Source organism: Microtus ochrogaster, chromosome 6 (assembly GCF_000317375.1).
Source record: "Microtus ochrogaster isolate Prairie Vole_2 chromosome 6, MicOch1.0, whole genome shotgun sequence".
Taxonomy (NCBI): domain Eukaryota; kingdom Metazoa; phylum Chordata; class Mammalia; order Rodentia; family Cricetidae; genus Microtus; species Microtus ochrogaster.
The window spans coordinates 31,290,041-31,312,152 of record NC_022013.1 but is presented as its reverse complement, the minus strand read 5'-3'; the positions used below and the strand labels follow the sequence as shown (position 1 = coordinate 31,312,152).

Here is a 22,112-nt window from a genome sequence, read left to right as displayed (position 1 = left end):
AGAGAGAGAGAGAGAGAGAGAGAGAGAGAGAGAGAGAGAGAGAGAGAGCGACACGGGTCATCCTTGAAATTCCCCATGAATGCCCTCTTTATTGTGTTCAGGGGCAGATTATATAGAGCTAGCCACGCCCCAGACAAACCTGCCAGAAACCACTCTCGTGCCATCAGGAACTCCTGAAGGTCAGAGCAGCTGTAGGCACTCAGATCAGGGGATTACAGGAAATTCAGGATCTGGGGTCTCACTGCTCCCAACAATCATGTACACATGCCTTTCTCAGGACAAGAAATTTATTCTTGAATATTTTGTTTGCTCTTTGTTCACCCAAGACCATATGGAATGAGATTACAAATTCTTAGATGTAATGGAAAAGCTTGGGAGGAAATGTAAATCAAGACTCATTGGAACAAATTGTTGGCTTCTGTATCCTCTTTGATACAATTCCTTGGCATGCCTTCATTTCTGTTCCTGATGCCTGACAACAGAGTCTCTAACTCTAGTAGCTTTTTAATCATTTACCTACGCAATTTCTCTTAAAAGAGCTTGCCCTGAAAAATTCAAACTGTAACAATCGGCCTTATCTTGACATGATTATCTCTTTCTAGATGGCTCTTTTTTCATTTACCTCTTTAACCTTCTACTTCAGTGACTCTTTTTTATGAAGATAAACCTTGTGGCTAAATTCTGTCTCTGTAAAAATCCCTTCTTAAATTATTTTTTTTCAACATGCTTCTCTGGTTGGGAAAACAGATCAACAAATAAAAGCATCTGCCCTGAAGATTGTACAATTGTACCAAGTACAATTTTAGTTCTCAATGGTGTATGAAGAGAGAACTGACTACAAATTATCCCGTGACCTCAACCCATGCGTGTGTAGTGTATGCCCATTATTCAAGTATATGTACATATATATGTATGTATGTAAATATGAATATAAATATTCAAATATATATATATATCTTCAGTCACATAGTACCACCTATATAATACATACTACAATATTGACTTGCTTTAAACTAAATGAATACCTCATCTATTTTACCAGTCATTTCTTGCCCAGAATTCTGTTTTAATCATCACAAGCACCCTGTCAGCCTTCACTATCTCTTGTCTGAATAATTGAAATTACTCATAATACATTTCATTTATGCTACAGTGCTCCTTTCTGATAACTATAGAGTTATAATATCAATTATATAAAATCATAAATCTGATGGAGTCACTTTCTTCACTTCCTTAGACAAGCTACAGCTCTCTTTTTCTCCATGTAGAAAATTTGAAAGCCAGAGTTTGAATGGCCAATTACCAGTTTCACCCATCTGTCCAGGTTGGCTGACTAGGACTTCTAAGTGAGAACTACTGAGGGGCCAAATAGATATCTGATTAAATTGGAAAGTTCCTTCCTCGCATCTGGCTCCCAACACACCATGGAAAACATTCTTCTCCTACAGGACACATTGTTTCCCACAGCCTCCCATGAGACCTCATATTGTCTACAATGCTTGATGTTCCCTAAAGCCGAAAATCCTGCATAGGAAACTATTTTGTTAAGTGTGAATAATTGGTATTTATCATTTTCTGATTTTGTTTTATTGACTCTTTTAAGGGAAAATAAACCAATGACTCTACGGCAGTGCCTTTTAGCCTACAGGCTTTAAATATGTGAGCAAGTAAAGTCTTGAACAACTGCTTCAATCCTGAAGAGAATATATAATATAATCAATTTTGTTACCTAGGCAGAAGACAGATTAATTCAGTAAACTATTCTTTAGTGGTGTTATTATATTGTATCACAACCGTAAAATTAGTTGGCAAAATCCATCGTATTTATTTTATCTAAACCTATCTTAAAGAACAAAAGCCCGGACTGGAGAAATGGCTAGCCACTAAAAGCACTGGCTGCTCTTCCAGAAGACCTGGGTTCAATTCCCGGCACCCACATGGCTGTTTTAACTGTCTGTAACTCTGGTTCCAAGAAATCTGACACCTTCATACTAATGTACATAAAGTAAAGTTACATTAGTTTTCAAAATGTTAAAAAAAGAAGCAGAAGCACAAATGGCTAGAAATTACAAGTTAGAGAGAACTACTACAAGTAGAAGATCCAGAGAGGTCTCATTCAGATGACAAGAATTTATCGAAGCTTACTAAGATCTCAACATTTAACATGAATCTTGTTGTCTATTTATTGTAACAATGGGATATTATAGGTCAGCAACTCATCAGGCTTGAAAGCATTTTATCTCTTCTAGGTTTATATTTTTCTGTATGTGATTCTCAGTATGAATTAATGAGATTTGCTCAAACTAAAGACTTTCAATTTTCCACATCAGAAGACAAAATACTAAGTTATCAAAAATAACTATAAGCTCATTATTGTACACGTGACTTGTATACATAGAAATTACATAATTTTTTTTTTTTTTTGGTTTTTTGAGACAGGGTTTCTCTGTGGTTTTGGAGCCTGTCCTGGAACTAGCTCTTGTAGATCAGGCTGCAAAAAATTGTTTTAAAAAGCAAAATGTGTTTAAAGAGTGCATGTTAAATTATGGGGAGAAATACTAATAATAATGGAGCACTTGCTTAATGGCGTGGGATAAAATTTCCTAGAACAACTGAGAAACACTTAACAGACAACTATTGTGTATTTGGATTAAAATGTGTCTCTAGCATGAACTGTCGATGGATGTAGGGGTCTAAACTTGCAGAAATTCATACTTTCGAAGGAGAAACTGGGTAGCAGTGTCATGTGATGTAAGCATGTATTAGCAGACTAAGGAGAGTGGCAATGTTGTCTTGTGTGAAATAATAGAAAACTTGAGACTTAAAAGAGAAGCTTGCCTGGTAAGCAGACAGAAAGAGTACATCATTTCATTTATTTTTATTATCTAGGATAATAGAGTTCAGTTATATTTCATTCATTGTTGTGAAACTTTATAATTAACTTTTGTTTTATATGAAAACGCAAACACATCCATACACCATCTACTGCTCTTCAAACGCTGCAACTCATAAAAGAAGTGCAATGTTGAAATATCAGCAAGCCTGGAAACAAAATAATTTGCAAGATGCAGTTACATCACTTAAAAGAGATGATGAATGACAACACTGGAATTTTCTAAAAAAAAAAATTATAATTCCCACTAGTAGAAACAGGGGTCATTAAGGAAATAATATTGACATAAGAATTAAAGTAATAACTCCAATAATTTTAACAAAAGTGTAAGTAAATATGTTAGATGAAAGGCAGTGAGAGGGGAAGAAAGCAAGAGATCACCTTACTTACATTAACAGTTTTGTAGCCATTTTGCAAATGAACTAGCATTAAGTAAGCAGTGTGATAGAATCAAATATAGTATCCATTAATGCAAAATGAATGTAATGGTGGGGTGCTTGTGGGGATGAGTGTTTCACAGTGCAAGTGCAGGTCAGAAAATAACTTTCAGAGTAGATTTCTGTCTTTCATCTTTGCTTGAATTTTTGGAATCAAATTTAAGTCATCAGGTGTACACAGCAAGTGATTTATCTCACAGTGCCATCCCACCAGGCCTATAAATAATAGCTAATGTCTGGATTTTTACAAGATAAAATATTGATGATTAGTGGCGGTGTAGCCCTTTAATCCCAAGCAGATCTCTGTGAGTTCAAGGCCAGCCTGGTCTACAGAGAGAGTAACATGATATTCAGAGCTACATAAATAAACCTTGTCTTTAAAAAAAATGCCAAAAAGAAAAAGAAGATAAAAGATATATGATCTTTATGAAAATTGCAAAAGAAAATGGACTACCAAAAATTATCAGGAGTAAATATAAATGACTTCTTGATAAGTCTAGAATATATTGTTTTGAAATGATCTCTAAAACATTATTTCAATTTACTCTTCTTTAACACTTTAAAACATTGGTAGGTTATAATGACATAGGTACATGATATCATTTCTTCATTACTGTATTGCATCGTGAAGGTATCTAATAAAGGATTTCAGAGATAAAAATTATTTTCAAAGCAAAGGCTATAATTTCAGATGAGTATGACATTGCTTAATCATTAATAATAACCTTGTCTGTGTCCAGTTTCATGATTTAACTTGAATTAAAGTGCATGAATACAATTTAAGAAAATTTGTTTATAAAAAGTTAATATACCTGTGTGTTCATATTCAATGTATTGTTCCATTGCTGTGTTGGTTACAATGTATTTTTGTTCCCTTTATACTTATTTTTAAGATATATCTTTTAGTTTTATTTCATGTGTGTGAATGGTATATATATATATATATATATATATATATATATACACACACTACATGAATGCCTGGTGTCCACAGTGACCAAAAGATGGCCTTAGATGTTTTGGAACTGGAGTGACAGACTTGCACCAGTCATAATACTGGCACTAGAAACTGAACACAGATTCCTTGTAAGGGCAGCAAGCTCTCCTAACAACTTAGATATTTCTCCACGCCGTTTCCAGAGTTTTAAAATCTATCTTTTTTTTCTATTTTAGTCTTAATGTGAAGCATCAGTCATTAATATGCTGTCTCTTAGATTATAGTACTAGATAGAAAATGAATTTGTGCTTTGCAAAGTAGTAAGAAAATGAAATAATGAAAAGAATGGAAGTGTTAATTAACCTAGGAAAGAAATAGATGGGAACTAGTTTTCTAAAAATACCTTGTCTAATATGTACATATATATATAATACATGTATATATTTAAATATAAGTATTTCAAAGATATTTGTCAGCCTAAGTTTAATTTTTTCGTGAATCATTAAAATTGTCTTTTTGATTTGTAAGCCTATCTACCTTCCTCCTTTCTATCCTATATGCATATCTGTGTTAACAGATAATTAAAACTCTTTAAAATACTCATTGTATTTACTTGTTTAATCTATATTCAATACATATTTATTTCAAATTTTTTATCATAATGTATTTTATTTTAATTACATTCAAATACTAAATGATTTAAGGTACCCCTTTTGCTTAATAATGCATATCTCAGGTACTCAAATGTAGGCAGCCCTATAGAAGTGCTGGTTCGTGGAATAAGAATCAGTTTGTGTGAAGATGACACAGTGGTGTTTATGCATCACCTGAAAGCCAGAGGGCAGAAAGGTCCCCGAGGCTGGGAACCACAAGTCAGAACAGGCTGACAAATATGAAAAGCAAAGAACAGCCTGCGATTTTTTAAAAATGATTTTTTGAGCTCTTTATTTTTCTCTGCTCCCCTCCCTGCCTCTCCTCTCCCCCGCTTCAACCCTCTCCCAAGCACCCCATTCTCCCAGTTTACTCAGCAGATACTGTGTTTTTCTACTTCCCATGTAGATTAGACCTATGTATGTCTCTCTTAGTGTCCTCATTGTTGTCTAAGATCTCTGGGATTGTGGTTTGTAGGCTGGTATTATTTGATTTATGTTTAAAAAACACCTATGAGTGAGTACATGTGATAATTATCTTTCTGAGTCTGGGCTACCTGACTCAATATAATGTTTTCTAGCTCCATCCATTTTTCTACAAAATTCAAGCTGTCATTTTTTTTCTGCTGTGTAGTACTCCATTGTGTAAATATACCACATTATCCTTATCTATTCTTCAGTCAAGGGGCATTTAGGTTGTTTCCAGGTTCTGGCTATGCAAAACAATGCTTCTATGACAGAATTGAAAACATGTCCTTGTGGCACAGTTGAGCATCCTTTGGATATATACCCAAAAGAGGTATTACTGGGTCTTGAGGAAGATTCGTTGCTAATTTTCTGAGAAATCACCACACTGACATCAAAAAGAACTGTACCAGCTTGCATTCCCACCAGCAATGCAGAAGTGTTCCCTTTTCTCCACAACCTCTCCAGCATAATACATATTTTAAGTTTCAATACTGGCAATCAGCCACTTGTCACATCAATCCCTCATTTTATTGCATTTGGAATTTCAGTAGTCATAGTTTTTGTATGTGGCCTATGCATGCATCTTCTAAAATAGTACATGGCAACTCTGTGGAATGTTTAAGGGTAAGCAAACAAATCTCTAGGGTTGCTCATGGCCTATCTAGTGTCCTAATGTGAAGATCCTAAGCCTGAAGTTTTAAAACAATTCACATAGTGAAGTTGTTACTCATATCATTTGTATTTGTCACCTTTGCAAAGAAATAAAAAAACTGTATATCCTCAAATTCATTTGAAAAAAAATAAATAAGGATAGAAAAAATTGTATTTGTAAAAACAGCATATTAATCTTTACTAATGGATCAAATCCAATATTGCATTTTGTATCACATTCAATTTAGCAATTATAGTGTCTGAATTTTTCATGAATCATTCAGTTTCTCAAGATAGTTTTCTGTACAGAAAATAAGAAGGAAGACAATATTATCTTATGAATTTTTATATGTCTGTGTTGCCCATCAAATTATAATTTTCAAGCATTTTGTTCAATTTTAAAACTGCCAATATTTGGCAAGGCATTTTGTGCACATGCAGTTGTCCAATAAATATTCATTCCCTTCAATTTAATCTAATTTAAGTTTAATTTAATTTAATTCAAGTTTGATTTAAGATGATGTACAAAATTATTTCTTGTTGATTTTGCAAAATGAACATATGCAAAACAAAGCCTCAACAGTTTATCTCTAGTTATTATTATGCCCCCCCCTTTTCGTCTCTCCAATGACTACTAATATTGCCTGTAGCTGTTTGCATTATTATAGCAATTCCCTGTTGTTAGATGGGTACACTTCTAGTTTCTCAAGTTGTTGTGCTTAGTACAGAGAACATACAAACTATACTGTTCCTACTTCACATGGTTCCCACCTCATCACATTAGTCACAATTCCCAGTTGAACTCAAATCAAAATCTTTTCTACCCATCCAGATGTAATTTAGGATCTCTCAGAGTTTTACCAATCTGCTAGTATTGAACTCAAATCAAAGGCTTTTCTGCCCATCCAGATGTAATTTAGGACCTCTCAGAGTTTTACCAATCTGCTAGTATTGTGAGTCCACTCACAGAGTACATGAAATGCTATTTCACCAAATAGGATGCAGAGAAACATCCTACAGGGAAAGTCCAGGTAGGGTGAGACTCTGAGCACAGGACATTCTTGTGCTTAAAGCCAGAATATTGGAACAACGGTTAAAAACATATATTTTTAATAAACTACACAGTTCATTTCACATTATCATTACTTAGTGAAGTGATAATAATGTCAAAGCCCCAGATGGAAAGATATACTATGGATAAGATAGTTGACTTGAATGCTAACACCAATGGAAGCTTCTGATATGGGGATTAGCATACCACTCACTGGGATATACAATCTTGAGACTTCTGGTAATGGTCGAGGCTTAGCAACTGCAGGATGTAACTGGGGATTATCAAGACGTTTTTGAGACAAATACTTAAAATCACACTTGGAAAGTTCTATGAACCAGTGATGCTTCTCTCCTTTCAGCTACTTTTCCTGAACCTGAAACTCTTGCTGTGGCAATAGGCTCAGGACTCTTGCTGTCACCTTCCTAATTGCTAAAGCATCAGAACCAGGAAGGTGCTCTCTGGCCTCTCTTGCATTTTTCCTTTCACGAAAACCATAAAATTATCCCAGGTAAATTCTTGTAAGAGTACTCGATAATACTTATAGTTCAAGGCCAGAACAATGGTTTACTGGGTACACACAGGTAACACATATGTACGCACACACACACACACACACACACACACACACCTACTAATAGTACATAAGATAAAATCTTAAAGAAAGACTCATTCCATAGGTTTCTTTCTAGATTTAGATCATCAGAAGATGTCTACTCGTTCCTAGAGAGGCATGACAAATCATAATAAACAGGCATTCCAATGTTTATCTCATTTACACCTTGACTGCCCAGAGTGAAGTTTATTATTAAACATCACCTTTTGTCCTTGAGCTTCTCTCAAACCCATTTTAATATTTTATTAATAAGACTAAGAACCCAAAGAAAGGACTCCAATTTCTCCTTCCTGTATGATCGCACAGTCAACACCTAGCATATAGAAAATGCTACTTCACCACAAAAATCTCTTCCTAGGCAAAGATTCCACTATTCTCACTTTCTGTCATTCAATCAACCAGTAGCTTTTCCACTTTCTCTATCTTTAATACCCTAACACGTTTTCCACTCCTGATCCCTTTCCTAAACAACCTCACAATAAATCTTCCTTATAACCAAATGAGATTCCACTGAATGGATTTTCATGGGTGTCCAGTAGAGGGTCTTTTCTCAGTAACATAACTCTCTGTTTTTTGCAAAGATAGACAAATTTTATTTTCCCTATATATAAACAAAGGTAGATAATTGATTGTTATATACTCAAAATACATGTTCTTGGTTAATAAAATGTTATATATAAATAACTGACATAGCATGTATAATCTGCTTTTGATATCCAAATAAAGTTTTCTATATTTACACAAAGGATTTTTAAGATATCAATACATTTACTTTTTAAATAAATGTATAAACAAAGATTAAAAATGTCCATCTTGCCTTTTGTATGCTTAGTTCAAGAAACATACAACTGCATAGTTTTCATGAATTCTGGGAATATTATCCACATTTATGACATTTCTGCATCAAATGGCTTTGCAAATAATTATAGAGAATAGGATCAAGATTTATATTATAAACAAATATAATTCATTATTTAGCATCATTTAAATACTTATTAAACTAAATACTAGACTGTTATGCCTTTATTATGAATCATAACCTTTACATGACATAATTTATTTTTTAGTGTCATTTTCCTGATAAGATTTCAAGACTAGATCCATGGGACTAACTAGGCTCTCTGTATGTGGGAGACAATGGTGAAACTTGAACTATCTGAGGGGCCCCTGGCAATAGGATCAGATTCTATCTCTGACACATGAGCTAGCTTACCGGAGCCCCTTCCCTATGACTGGATGTCAAGCTCAGCCTTAACGCAACTCAGTGGGGCTCAGTTCTGCCTCAAAATAATGTCTGAGGCTTTGTTGACTCCCCAATGGAGTCCTTGGGAGAAATAGATGGGAGGTAGGTTGTGAGGGAGGTGAGGGAGAGCAGAAAGAGGGGTAGAGGGAGAACTGTGGTTGGAATGAAAAATAAAATTTTCTTTAAAAAAAGTAAATTAATTTAAAAAAGAGAATTCAAGGCTAGAAACAAAAAAAATAACTAATCCATATTCCATTACTGAGAAGTGTGGAGATTTGGCTTCCGACTCCAGAGCCTAGGCTCTCCATTACAATGTCATCCATTTCACTTGTCAGGACAATGCAAAAGGTACATGTCATCACCAATTCCACCCAGATTCCTAACTACTGTATTTGCTTATGGGGATTGGGCCCATTTAACTCTCACTAAAAAACCTTTAAGTATTGAAATGGTGTGGCGTCCTGGAAGTTGTTTGCTCTGAACTCTCATGGATCTATATTTACCATACACTATTGATTTGAGGCGCGTATAATTCTGAATTTACACCATATCAAGCTTATTTTCTACACCAGTAACTAAAGAATATCAATGATTTCCCTAGTTCCAAAGAGTAGTAATGCAAGAGTAGTCTACCATAGCATATGTTTTAATTCTGGAGACTGAAAGCACAGAGAATACCCCAAACACTTTATCACTATATATCTTTAAGAAGTTCAGGCAGCATCTGTTATAATAGTGAAACTCATCTTTGAAGCAAGATATTCTGACTCTATTCCGTTGTGCTTGTACTGGCCCTAAACAACTCACCAGGAAACTCTTGTTGGTGCATATGAATTATGAAGTTTGGTGATCAGCAAACCTTAAGTAGCTCCTGTTAGCCTGATCATTGTGCAATGTATCTACACTTAAGTAAGCTAACCACATATAAGAATGACCTGAAACATTGATCTTTGCTGTTGAAAACTGAAGAACCATGAAGTATCTTCTGATTAGGTATTAGCGAATCTCCTGAGCAGGTAACTACAATCTGTTGTGCATTACTTAGTCATAAAGTTCTCTTCCTGAGAAGTTGTCCACAAAGCTAGCATCACCCAAGAGTCGAGAAGCGATGGATCACACTCAGCTTAGTCCTTAGAATGGAAACTAAACCTTACAATCTATAGAACATTACCACAAAATCATCGGTCTGTTGAGCATACTAATTGTGTAATCCTAATTTGGGGATTATTTTGAAAGACTCTTATTAAATCAAATCTCCAGTCTTTAGTGCATTTTGCTCCTGCTTTTCAGATCCTAGTGTGCTCCGGCAGCTCGATTGAAGAGGTAGGTACCCTTGCCTGGGTCAACAACAAAGCTGACTTTGTCTCAGGCTGTGCTAGAGTTATGACTGAAGCCAGCAACCATCAAAGCCTATTATTCTTTAAAGGTACATATCTTCCATGAGTCTTTGAACCCACATAGACAAACTTCCTTAATATTGGTCTTACCTTTTCCAGTTTTGAAAGTGCAAGAGAGTAACAGTCCTTGGCTCTGAATTGCATGAATCTCATATTTGCTGGGTGAGTAAGCTCAGTGATAATACTGAGACTGGAAAACAACCTAAATTAAAGAAAAAAATTGCATCACACTAATAATCCAGTATGATATGTTATTATAATAACATATTTATGAATAAGTGATTCTTAGCATTAGGCATAAAACTACATCCAATTACAACTTCAGGCACTGCCACATAAAATGATCTGTAAAATATAAGAAAAATGTAGCATTATTTTTAAAAATATTTTACCAACATATTTGTACTGTAAGAAAAAAATAAATTCAGCAATTTTCCTTTAATTTGATGTTTTATTTCCATAATTATGAAACAGCATGGAAGGGAAGCTCATAAAGTTGATTTAAGAAGGTATTAAGATTACTTTGTGGATGATATTAAAATAAAATATATGACTATTTAAATTGCTATAAAATTCACATGATGTTCTTCTTGACCATTCTATGAAATTTTCTAAGCTATGATTCCTAGCCTAATACCACACTCTTTCTAATATCAAATCTTGGCACAAGGAGCTCCTCAGATAAGAAAATACCACAATTTAGGTAAATTCCACCAATAAATTGAAGTCAAGGTGAAAGCATTAATAAAGATGTTACAAGATGAGCTGAGTGTTTTTGAACTACCCCCTTTCCATATGTCTCTCTTATATACTGAAAAAGGCACATATTCACACACAATTGACTTTTTCACCCTCACAGAGTAGCACATCATGATTGTACAATAAATGACTATTTTTGCTTCTATTGCTGTTTTGGTCTAGCTGACCTTCATGCATCACTTACAGTTTTTCTGGCTCTAATGTTTTGGGATTTTCTAGTAGTTATTTCCTATGGTAATATGCTTCCTTTCCCAAATAATGCCTTTAAGTTAAATTAAGCTAATATCACTTAAAATGCCAATAGCAGTTTGAACTCATCTCTGAGCTTAAGGACTAACATTGACTGAAAAGTATGAATCATAAACCATTTGTCTGGGCCTCAAAAACAAATCAACTTTAGTTCCTATTAACTCCAATGCTGATGCTAGTCTAGCTTTAGCAGCTCATTGCTTGACAGTACTTTACAAATGAATGTGTTTGTTTTAAAAGAGAAGCCCTATTCCTGAGCTATGGTGCTGGCTGGGGAGGAGGTTTTACATTTCCTGGGGTCTAATTTCCTGATGCTGATAGAAGATTTGCTGAAACATCTCCCACCTCCCAGGGGAAGTGTGGCAAGATAACACTTCAGCAGAATGCAGGGGCATGTTCCCAGTAGAGTCAATAGTTCATGATGACTTCCTATAAAGTCTCATTCCAAGGGCTCCCTTAACTGTTCAAGTTAGCATGCTAAAGTCATTCTTCTTACTATTCTTTGTCAGAGTTATATTTGAAATTTGTATATCCCGTTCTTTACCCAGGTGGGGCCTTAGGAACCTTGACATCATTCGTGCTTTATAAACTGAGAACTGTAGGCAGTATTATGCCTTCAGCTTAGTTTTGATGGCAGATCTTATTTGTCTAAGTAACATGTTACACAGGTGAAGCAAATAATACCAGTAAATAAATTTAACATAAAAAAACACAGTCACATTTTTGTGTGTGTGTGTTTTGATTGTTTATAAGGAAAGGAGCCCAGAAGACATTGAATGATTTGTGAAACATTTAGCCAAGTGGCAGGAAATAGATAGTATTTCCAAGGAATTTAAATTTAAATGTTTTAATTAATTAATTAATTTATTATTGTTGTTACTATTTTGCTTGTGTGTGTGTGTGTGTGTGTGTACGAAAGAGAGAAAGAGAGAGAGAGGGAGAGAAATTACTACAACATGCCACTTGTATGGCAGGCACCCTTTTTGCTGAGCCACATCACTGCTATAACTTATAGAGATTTTATGGTTTTTTTTTCTTAGACTTTTTCCCTAAGATACCATTGTTTGCTATTCTCTTCAACCTTTACATGCTTGAAATCAAAGATATTTTTAAAATTTTCTTTAGAATCCAGTTAAAATGAGAAATTTTAAATCCTTTGAAGTGAAAATCCTCCTCTAAAGCTCCCTGGAATTTGATTTTCACACTATCTCTTGCCCTATACTCTAGGGATTTTCTCTTATGAAACAGCAACATCTAGAAAGGCCAGGTCTTCCTTTCATGGCCTACCACTGCCTATCTCTTATATATCATTAACTAACAAATCTTTTAAGACCTATTTTCTGAATCCTGGCTCATGCAGTTGGGATGAAGAGTTAGTGGTATACACAGCGCTTCTGCTGTCTACTTGACAAGTAAGCTATATACTTTGCATCCCAAGCAATCTCCTTTCAGAATTATTGTCTTTTTATTTCAAAGCCAGTTAGCTAATAAAATAATAATACTAAATATAGTTAACATATGCGATGTCACAGCCTGCATTTAATAATAGGAGCTTACAGGTAGTTAAATGGAATAAGTAATGTCACTAAAGCAGATCAATTAACACAGAATCTTGTAGTTTAATTAGACACTAAATGCTGCAATCTATACTTGAACTTCCTTCTTTGCTGTTCCCATTTGTACCTCCTTTCTGCAAAACTGTAAGGAGGATGGCTTAAACTCACACTACCATTTCAATGTCTATAGACTTGTGCTGTTCTGTTCCAAACCATCACATGAACTTCAATCTGTAGAACTACTTGAGTTGCTATCATTGTGGCTCTGGCTGGTCTTGGTGGATCTATCAAATCTAATGTTGATCAGACAACAAAATCACATCTTCTTGCTTCGTACTTTGATGTTTGGTTGTTGGGAGATTCCAACTTCTATTGCAAATCAAGAGAACTAGCTACATAATCTACTCAAACCAAAAGTGGCAAATTGTCTTAAGAAATCACTTACAATGGGCACCTTACTGAAGAAATTTAAGCACACACACACACAAAAATACGCATTTACTGTAGAATTTCCATAGTCAGAATCTAACTAATCCTTCAGAATCAAGACAATACTCAAAAAGTCATTTCTTACTACTCTAATACATATTGGATACTCAGTAAAGAAAGTCAGATAATCAGAAACAATAATATATTATTAAGAATATCTAGCAATATATTGACTTTTCATATATTAAAAGTCAAATGTATTTTTGAAATATCAAATCTATTACCTAGCATAAAAAGTGGTAGACCTGTCCTTAGTACTGTTCTAGGACTAGAGAGCTGGTGTCTAACATCTAATTTAACAACAACAAAAAAAATGGTAAATGTCCATTACTAGCAATCTCTGATTTTAAGGAAATACAAAAGAGATATTGAAGTGAAATACTCATTATTCAACTCTGAGAAATGACTGTGGAGACAGCAGAACTGAGTGATTACAAGCCAATGTATATTAGTTTAAGTGGTGGTAAACTGTGGCAGACTGGGATACTCCTATATGAAGTGACATTAGGACACTAGTGAATGATAACTTCTAAGGCAAACATAGCTTCTTAAGGAGAGAAATGTATTTCATCTGTTGGAGAATTGTTATCTTCCTACAATGTGTAAATGCTATAAGCATATGGCTTATTTTCTAACTCATTAAATGAAACAGAATAATAGATAGGGCCTAAGAGAGAGTGAATAATAATTAAAATTTCAGGATTCAATTATATTTGAATGACTACTATGGTTGAAATTCTATTGTGAACAAAATGTATGTGACTTGTCTCTTATTCATAAATGAATTTTACTATTTTAAACTAAGCAGTAATGCATTAGCTAAGCCTGCCACCTAGTGAAAATTTAAAAGTAATACTCATGCGATAAAGTATTATAGGACCCTTTATGTCTATAAAACATTATTTGTATTCAATTAAAGTATTCATTTATGTATTCATTTGCCTAATACATTTAATTATGTTTCTTATAAATACTGATGCCATAAATCTATTTCTTAGTCTTGATATTTGCTAAACACATTGTGAATGCTAAACAGTTTAGAAATAACATTATATAATAAGCCTCTTTTTTTCTTAGATACTAAGAATAGGATATAACAATACAGCAATTAATAAAGTAATATAATTAGTTTTATTTTATTCTCTTGCTTGCTACTTTATTTTATTATAAATACGTTTAATATAATTAAATCATTGCAAACGTAAATCAAATAAAATAATCACATCTTTTTGCTTGATACTGTGATGTTTGGCTGTTGGGTATGTAGATAGTTCTGTCCTAGCCAGGTGCTAAAAAAGCCATGTTTAGAGAAACTGGGTCAGGTACTGATTTCTCACCCTTATCTTCCTTCTCCTTTAACATAAGAATATCCTGAGCACAGCTGCCTAGTGGGTGTGAGTAAATACTTAATTAGCTCTTGAAGGTAAGTGCTAAAACACCAGTCTGTCTTGTCTGGGATAGGGAGATGAAGGTCTCCTTGATATCTGTGATTGGGACAGTTTGATTGGCCAGCTCACCTCTTCTTTCCTCTGCCCAATAATACTAAGTGACCCTTAGAAAAAGATTCTCTGCAGCACCCCACTTGACCCTTACTCCCCATAAAAGTTCTGCTTGCTCTCTTTCTACAATAAAATCCCCTGTCAGTTTTCTTCCATACCAGATCTCTTTTGTAAGATACATTCTCTCTCTATAAAATTCATGCTTCAATTTTAGGAGACAAAGAACCTGGAAGGCACTGATAATAGTAGCTTCAGGGAACATTGGCATTTTGCCATGATAGTCCTCCAAATTATGTTCAATGGAGAAAAGAAATCTCCCTCAAACTCCAGGAATTGCTCTCCCATCTCAACACTATTTGATTGTTTTTAATAATTATGAAGCAAAAGTACTTTAGGTAAACCTTTAATTAAATTGCTTCCTAATTTCCTCTACAGGCTACTATCACAAAAAGTCTTCCAGTAATTTCTATGTTTTTTTTTTCCTTAATCAGTATAGTGGGAACAGCTTGTATATTCTCAACACTTCCTAGATGCTTGACAAATCTGTGCGTCAAGCGTACCCCATCACTAAACCACAAGTGAGAGCATTGGCTGGAGAGGTCATTGTGTCCTGCTACTGATCTAATGCAGATTTTGGTCTATTTTTTAAGAGATGACAGGCCTGTAAGTCGCTTGCATGTTCAGAGTGCTCATTATCTTACAAGTTCTGCCGCCAAATTTTGGTAAACAAAATCGACAATGCTTCTTATTGAAGTAAAATGAACACAAATGAAGCTTTGCAGGAAATTGCTCCTGAATTTTTACCATTTCAATATAACACCAGATTAACTGCATACTTAAGGAGCAGTAAACATTTTTACTGTGTTCTATGCAGAGAAACTTTTCTTTCTTAGACATTTTCTCCTCTCCTTTCACCTCATACCTGTTCCTAAATCTGCCTGTTTGTCACAGATTGGTTAAAACAAACAGTACATCCTAATAATACTGTTTTCTTTCTTAGGAACACAGGTGGATTCTGTTAAAATTTCAAACCACCAACCAAAAACATCAATAGCTTAACCTGGCTATTTTTAATCCAATTTTGATGTGCTTATTTAAATTTAGCTTTTTCACAAACCTATGAAAATAAGATTTTTTGTTTCTTAGTTTTTTAAGACAGGGTTTCTGTGTGTGTGCTACCACCACCTGGTGGATATAATTTGTAAGAGAAATGGTGTGTGTGTGTGTGTGTGTGTGTGTGTTTATGTGGGCATATACAGCTGTATGTACACGTGCACATGCACATGTGTGCACATTTATGTAAAGACTGCATGTTATTGTCAGGTATCATCCTCAATTGATATTTACCTTATTGCCAGTGTCACTCACTAAACAGAGAGTTTAGGGATTTGTCTAGATTACCAGCCAAGGAGCCCCAAAGACCCCACTTCTCTGTGCCCTAAGCTTGTAGAGTTCACCTTCAGGTTGCTGAGTCGGCTTTCTATATGTGTTCTGGAAATCAGAACTCAAGTTCTCATGTTCATGAGACTTTACCCACTGAGCCAAAAAAGTTAAATTTGAAAGAAAGGCACTAAATTTCTTTCCATTTGGAAATCATATATATATATATATATATATATATATATATATATATGTGTGTGTGTGTGTGTGTGTGTGTGTGTGTGTGTGTGTGTGTGTGTGTGTGTGTGTACATCTTCATCTTGGAGGAGGTGTGCTAGTGTTTCTACTTAGCTGTGGGAAAAGGAGATAGTAAGATAGACATTAACAGACACAGACTTGGCACCAGTCTTCTCAATGATTTTTAGTCTTTAGAAATGGTTTTTGAGGAGAAGGGTATCAACGGATTAGTATCTAGGAATCTGATTTCTGAGTAAAGTAACAGACATATTCTATTTCTTCATGCTTTTCTCTAGGAACTCTGGAGATTTCTGGGTAGTGGTATCCCAGATTTTCATGCTATAAAGAAGTCTACCACTATCAAGTAAACAAACATACAGAGAGAAAGAGAGAGAGAGAGAGAGAGAGAGAGAGAGAGAGAGAGAGAGAGAGAGAGAGAGACCAAGTACCTATTCTCTGTATTCCAAGGGAACATAGGTAGTTTAAACTACATAAAGAAATTTGTTTTTATATGTTTTAAGTAACTCAGTACACATGCAGTGCTAAAGGTATATTTGTGGTGATTTAAAGTATAATTTAGACATAGTCTACATGGCACATTGAGCAGAATACTAAGACTCAGTGGCTTTGGGCATAGGTAAATTCCACTACACAGAAAGAGATGAGAAGCAAAAGTGTAAGATGCAATAAGGAGAGAGTCTTAGAGACAAAGATGACCAATTGAGGAGGGACTGGTGGGGATAGTACTAAGCTTTGGGAAGATGTGCCACTGCTGAGGTTCCTTGTAAAGCAAGCTAGCAGGGAAACAGAAAGGTAACAGAAGGTTGATCTTTTAGGATATAGATTCTGTCTCTTCTTAGATTGTCAGATCTCTGTGTATAAAGTACAGCTGGAAGACTGAACTCTTGCCTCTGATTATTGGTGCTGGTTAACTGACAGATCAAAGTCTGCTATTCTGGTGCAGACTGACTGATTGGAATTTCATAAGTAAAGGAAGCCGGAATGCTGCAAATCTAGAGCCAAGTGTCATCAGGCTACCTTCAGTCTCCTTAGCCTTTTATTGCTCACCTTTAGTTGACCTAATATTCTCATAACTATTAGCTAGAATGCTTTTGAAATCTCCTTTTGAAACCCAACATGTCACTAGCTTCTGCCATCCCAAAAGTTAAAAATACTATCAGAAAGCATCAGAGACCTACAGCAAAGGTATCTCTGTTTTGGTGTAAGTCATCCACCAGACACTTCCAATTATGTATTTGAACATGCTTTGATTTTTTTACTTTTCTTTTTATTTTGTATCTATAAAAACTTTGTGAAACTTTTTCCATCCTGGACCATGTTATTTGGGACAACCTGAATCTATGTTGCTGGGCCATGGTCTGTCACATTTGTCTCTAGCTTAATCTTTTACTCCCCGTTAGAGGAGAACTGTGATTTATACGGATACTGCTAAGATTCTTATAAGCAAACCCAGCAGGTAAAAAGGAACACATCAAGACAATAGCAATTAAAAGGCCTTTGCCTAGGATTTGGGCATCAGACATGTCTATAATCCCAGAAATAAAATTGCAGCTGGGGAGTCAGAGGCAAGTGGTCTTCCAGTTAGATACTAGCTTGATGTACACAGTGAAAACTTGTCTAAAAACAAAGTAAGTAACAAAATACCTTTGTAGAGATGGGGATAAGCTAAGTAGTTGAAAACATGTTCAGTATTTTTCAAGGGACTGAAGTTTCCTTGGTTCTCTATGTTCCCTAATTTCCCATTGGTTAAAAAATCAGAAAGAAAAGAAAAAGACCTATTCGAGCTATTCTGTTGAATTAATTTCTTTTTACATAAAACACATCAACCTGGAAGCTCCTTGTGGTTCTGTCAACACTGTACAACTTTAGAACCACTAATCACACTGATCAGAAGAGAAGGGACAGAGAGATAGGGAGGCTTTAATAATCTGTATTAAAATGGCACACTTGTATGTCACATTGCAGAAAGAAATCTACTTATACTTATTAATAGTTTAGCATGTAAAAATACTAATGACTTTTTCTGAATTAATGATCCCTCATTCCCCAGTGCAGATGCTCTGGAAGAGTGCAAGGTTAATGCTGGCAGACACTAACTCGACTCAGCATTTCAAGAAAAATCTGAGACAAGACATCTTGAGAATGAGAAATGGGGAAAAGAATGATTACAGGGGAACTCCAGACATTACGAGTCTTTGAAAAGTTACTGATTACCTTACCAGAGGGGCAATACTGAGTTCTGCAATGATTGACAGACAACCTCTGCCCCATCCTTACCTCATGAAGTCTACTGGCTGAAAATGAGAGGGAAAACAAGTTATTAGGATGTTAATTAATCCACTGCTTTGTCATGTCACTGACTCTTTGGCTAAAGAACAACTTAAAGATTCAACTTCAGTCTCTTCTTATTCATGTTTAGTTTCAGGCAACACAAAGACAATTATTTACTTATTTATTTTTAATTATGTTTGTGTTTGTATGTAGGTATGTGCACATAAATGCAAGTGCTCACATTTGCCAGAAGAGAAAGTTTGATCCTAGAATTATAGGCAGTTCTCAGCTGCTGAACATGGGTGCTGGGAACCAAACTCTTGTCCTCTGAGAGAGCTCTATTTGATAAGGATTAGGAGTGATGGATTTGTTGGAGTAGGCTTGACTTTGCTTGAGGAAGTGTCACTGTGGGTGGGCATTGAGATTTCAAAAGTCTCTGTCTCTCTATGTCCTCTACTTCTCCAGCACCATGCTCCCCCACTCAATGATAATAAAAAGGCTAGCCCCTGAAACAGCAAGCAAGGCCTCAATTAAATGCTTTCTGTCATAAGAATTGTCTTTGTCATGGTGTCTCTTCTTAGAATTAGAAGAGTAACAATGATACTTTCTTTTTTTTTCTTTTGTTTCTTAGTGAATTCAGAAGTGCACTAGGTCCAGAATAACACTGGGACCAAGAGCAAGTTTCCTGTTCAACATGCACTAAAGGGCGAAGTTTTCTGCTTTACTCTGGTTTCTTCTGAAATAAAGTAACTGTCTACTATCTCTGTCAGTTTATCAGAGGAATAGATACTAGTATTTTCTGTTCTTTGTATCTTGTCGATTCTGCAAATTTTATCACTTTTCAAGAAATATCTGCCAGGCAGCCCTGGAACATGATATTCTGTAACTCAGACTCTAGAGAAACAAAGACAAAATATAGAAAAGAGTCTTCAAAAAATACAAGTGTTGGTAATATCTTCCTAGTACTTGTAATATAAAAGACCTTTTCAATCTATGAACAAGTCACTGATTGATTGATTAATTGATTGATGATTGATTGACAGACAATATTTGGTATAGCCCAGGCTAGTCTTATATTTGCTAGGAAACAAAATATGATACAAAATATGATTGCTTGATCTTTCTGCCTCTACTTCTAGAGCGCTAAAGTTTCCTAGTAATATCACCATGCTGAGAATTGTGTGATGCCAGGCATCTAACCCAGTGCTCCACATACAGTCTATCCAAGGAACTTCTAGGTGAGTTAATGTATTGCATGAAAATTATTTGTATTTTTCTTATTTTTAATAGCTACATATTTTATATTCTATCTCCTTCTATTAAAAAAATAAAAAATATGAGAACTAAGAAACAAGTACAAGCATGAGGATGTACTTTTGATATGGAAGGTTTGAATGAAAAATAAAAGACAAGACAGTATTTTTGTTTAATAAAATAAGGTTTGTCCCAAGAAAAGTTTATTCCATAAAGGAAATTGTTAACAAAGAGAAAAGTGCATATCATGAAAGACCCAAGTAAATCACAAAGGATTGTGGGGGATAAATCTTAAGAGAATATGTGTAATTAAGGATATTAAAATTCCTAAGACATTTACCCACGTGGTGGTAGTAGATACCTTTAATCCTAGCACTTGGAAGACAAAGGCTTGTAGATCTCTGTGAGTTCAAGGCCAGCCTGGTATACAAGAGCTAGTTCCAGGACAGGCTCCAAAGTCACAAAGAAATCCTGTCCAAAAACCAAACCAAACCAAACCAACCAACCAAAAAAACAAACAAACAAAAAAAAAACAAAACAAACAAAAAAATTCCTAAGATATCTGACAAGTTCTTATTTTTCAAACACCTTGTTGTTGACTCTTTTGCTCCTGTATCTTTTTATTTGCTGATTGTACTTTAATACATTGCAACTGCTCTCTGGTGGCATGCTTTCAGAGTCCAGCTCCTAACTATAGAGAACCAGAAATATGATCCTTTCAGAAGCTAGGAAACAGACAAAATCAAGCTGGCAAAGGAGGCAGGCATGTTTGTTGGAAGAGCTATTGTTTTCTTACAAACCTTGTTTGCATTTGATCATAAAGCTAATTCCTGGACATTGGTCACTTATTTTCTGAAAAATCTCAAGGGAGGGCAGTTAGGAGCAAATCAACACTAACTGGCTAACAAGCAATGTCCTCAGGGACATTTCAATGTCTTCAGAGATATTTAAATTATGTCAAGGAGGAAATTTGCATAATCAGAATATAATCAGGCCAGACAGGGTATGGTGCTGTAGAACAATCTTTGTACACTGTAAATTTGTATTATTCTCATTGGTTAATAGATCTGACTGATCTATAACTGGGCAGGAAGAGATTGGGCAGGAAAGCTTGACTTAGCGAAGAAGGAAATGTCTGAGGAAATGCCATGATACACAGAGCGAGGAGGATGGAAAGTTGATACATTAGGTAGTCAAGCCTCGGGGCAGCACATAGATTAATAGAAAAGGGCTAAGTTATAAGAGCTATGGAAGAATAAGTCTAAGCTATCAGCTGAGCATTTATGCTTTTTTGCTGGCAAGACAGAAATGTCTGCCCATGGTGGGGCATGTATATAATCCCATGACTCTTGAGCTTGAAGCAAGACAATCATATATCTGAGTTCTGCCAGGACTTTATAGTGACTTACTTTTATACAGCCACCAACAAAGATGGGGTAAGGTGTGATGTAAGAAAAATTCTCATGCCTGATTACCTGACACTGAATAAATGCCTTATCATCTTGGCTTCTACTTGCAATCTGTTTACGTTTGCTTAGGGGACAAGCATTTTCCAGGAACTTTCACCTAAGTTTAGAGTATCAACACAAATCCCTCAAGGTTGAGGCATAAAAACAAATGAAGGGAATCCTAACCATCTTTATAGAAAATTGATACTGCATGTATTTCATTTGTCTGAGAATTTCACTTTCTGGATAGATATGTTAAAAATGTTTATATTTACCAAAAGAATTAAGAAAGTTCCTAAAATTATCTCTGATAAAGAAATGAGGGATTTCCCTACTTTTGATCTGTTGGTTTTTTTTTTTCTAATCTAATATGACACTTACAGAACTCATGGACACCTTTCTAATTATCTTTAAAAAAAAAAACAGAGATAGTGCTTAGCCTAACTACTTGCTGGTGGACATATATGCAGTTTTCTGCCAGAAATCTGACTCACAAAATTTCTCTGACTCACCCTGAAGGGTACTTGTCTGTGATGGCAAGGGAATATCTTGAGGCAGGAAGGATCATATTTTTATTTTATTTTATTTTATTTGTTTTTTTTTTTT

The 22,112-nt window shown here is 35.1% G+C and overlaps 1 protein-coding gene across 4 annotated transcripts in view; it reads right to left on the bottom strand.

Moving 5' to 3' along the window:
- Positions 1-22,112, bottom strand: part of Kcnt2 (potassium sodium-activated channel subfamily T member 2) — a 388,623-nt gene that overhangs the window by 36,632 nt on the left and 329,879 nt on the right. For all 4 annotated transcript variants that reach the window (XM_026779913.1, XM_026779914.1, XM_005348456.3 and 1 more), the window contains one exon: positions 10,434-10,545. In XM_026779913.1, coding sequence (XP_026635714.1) covers positions 10,434-10,545 — 112 coding nt within the window. The remainder of the gene's footprint in view (positions 1-10,433; positions 10,546-22,112) is intronic.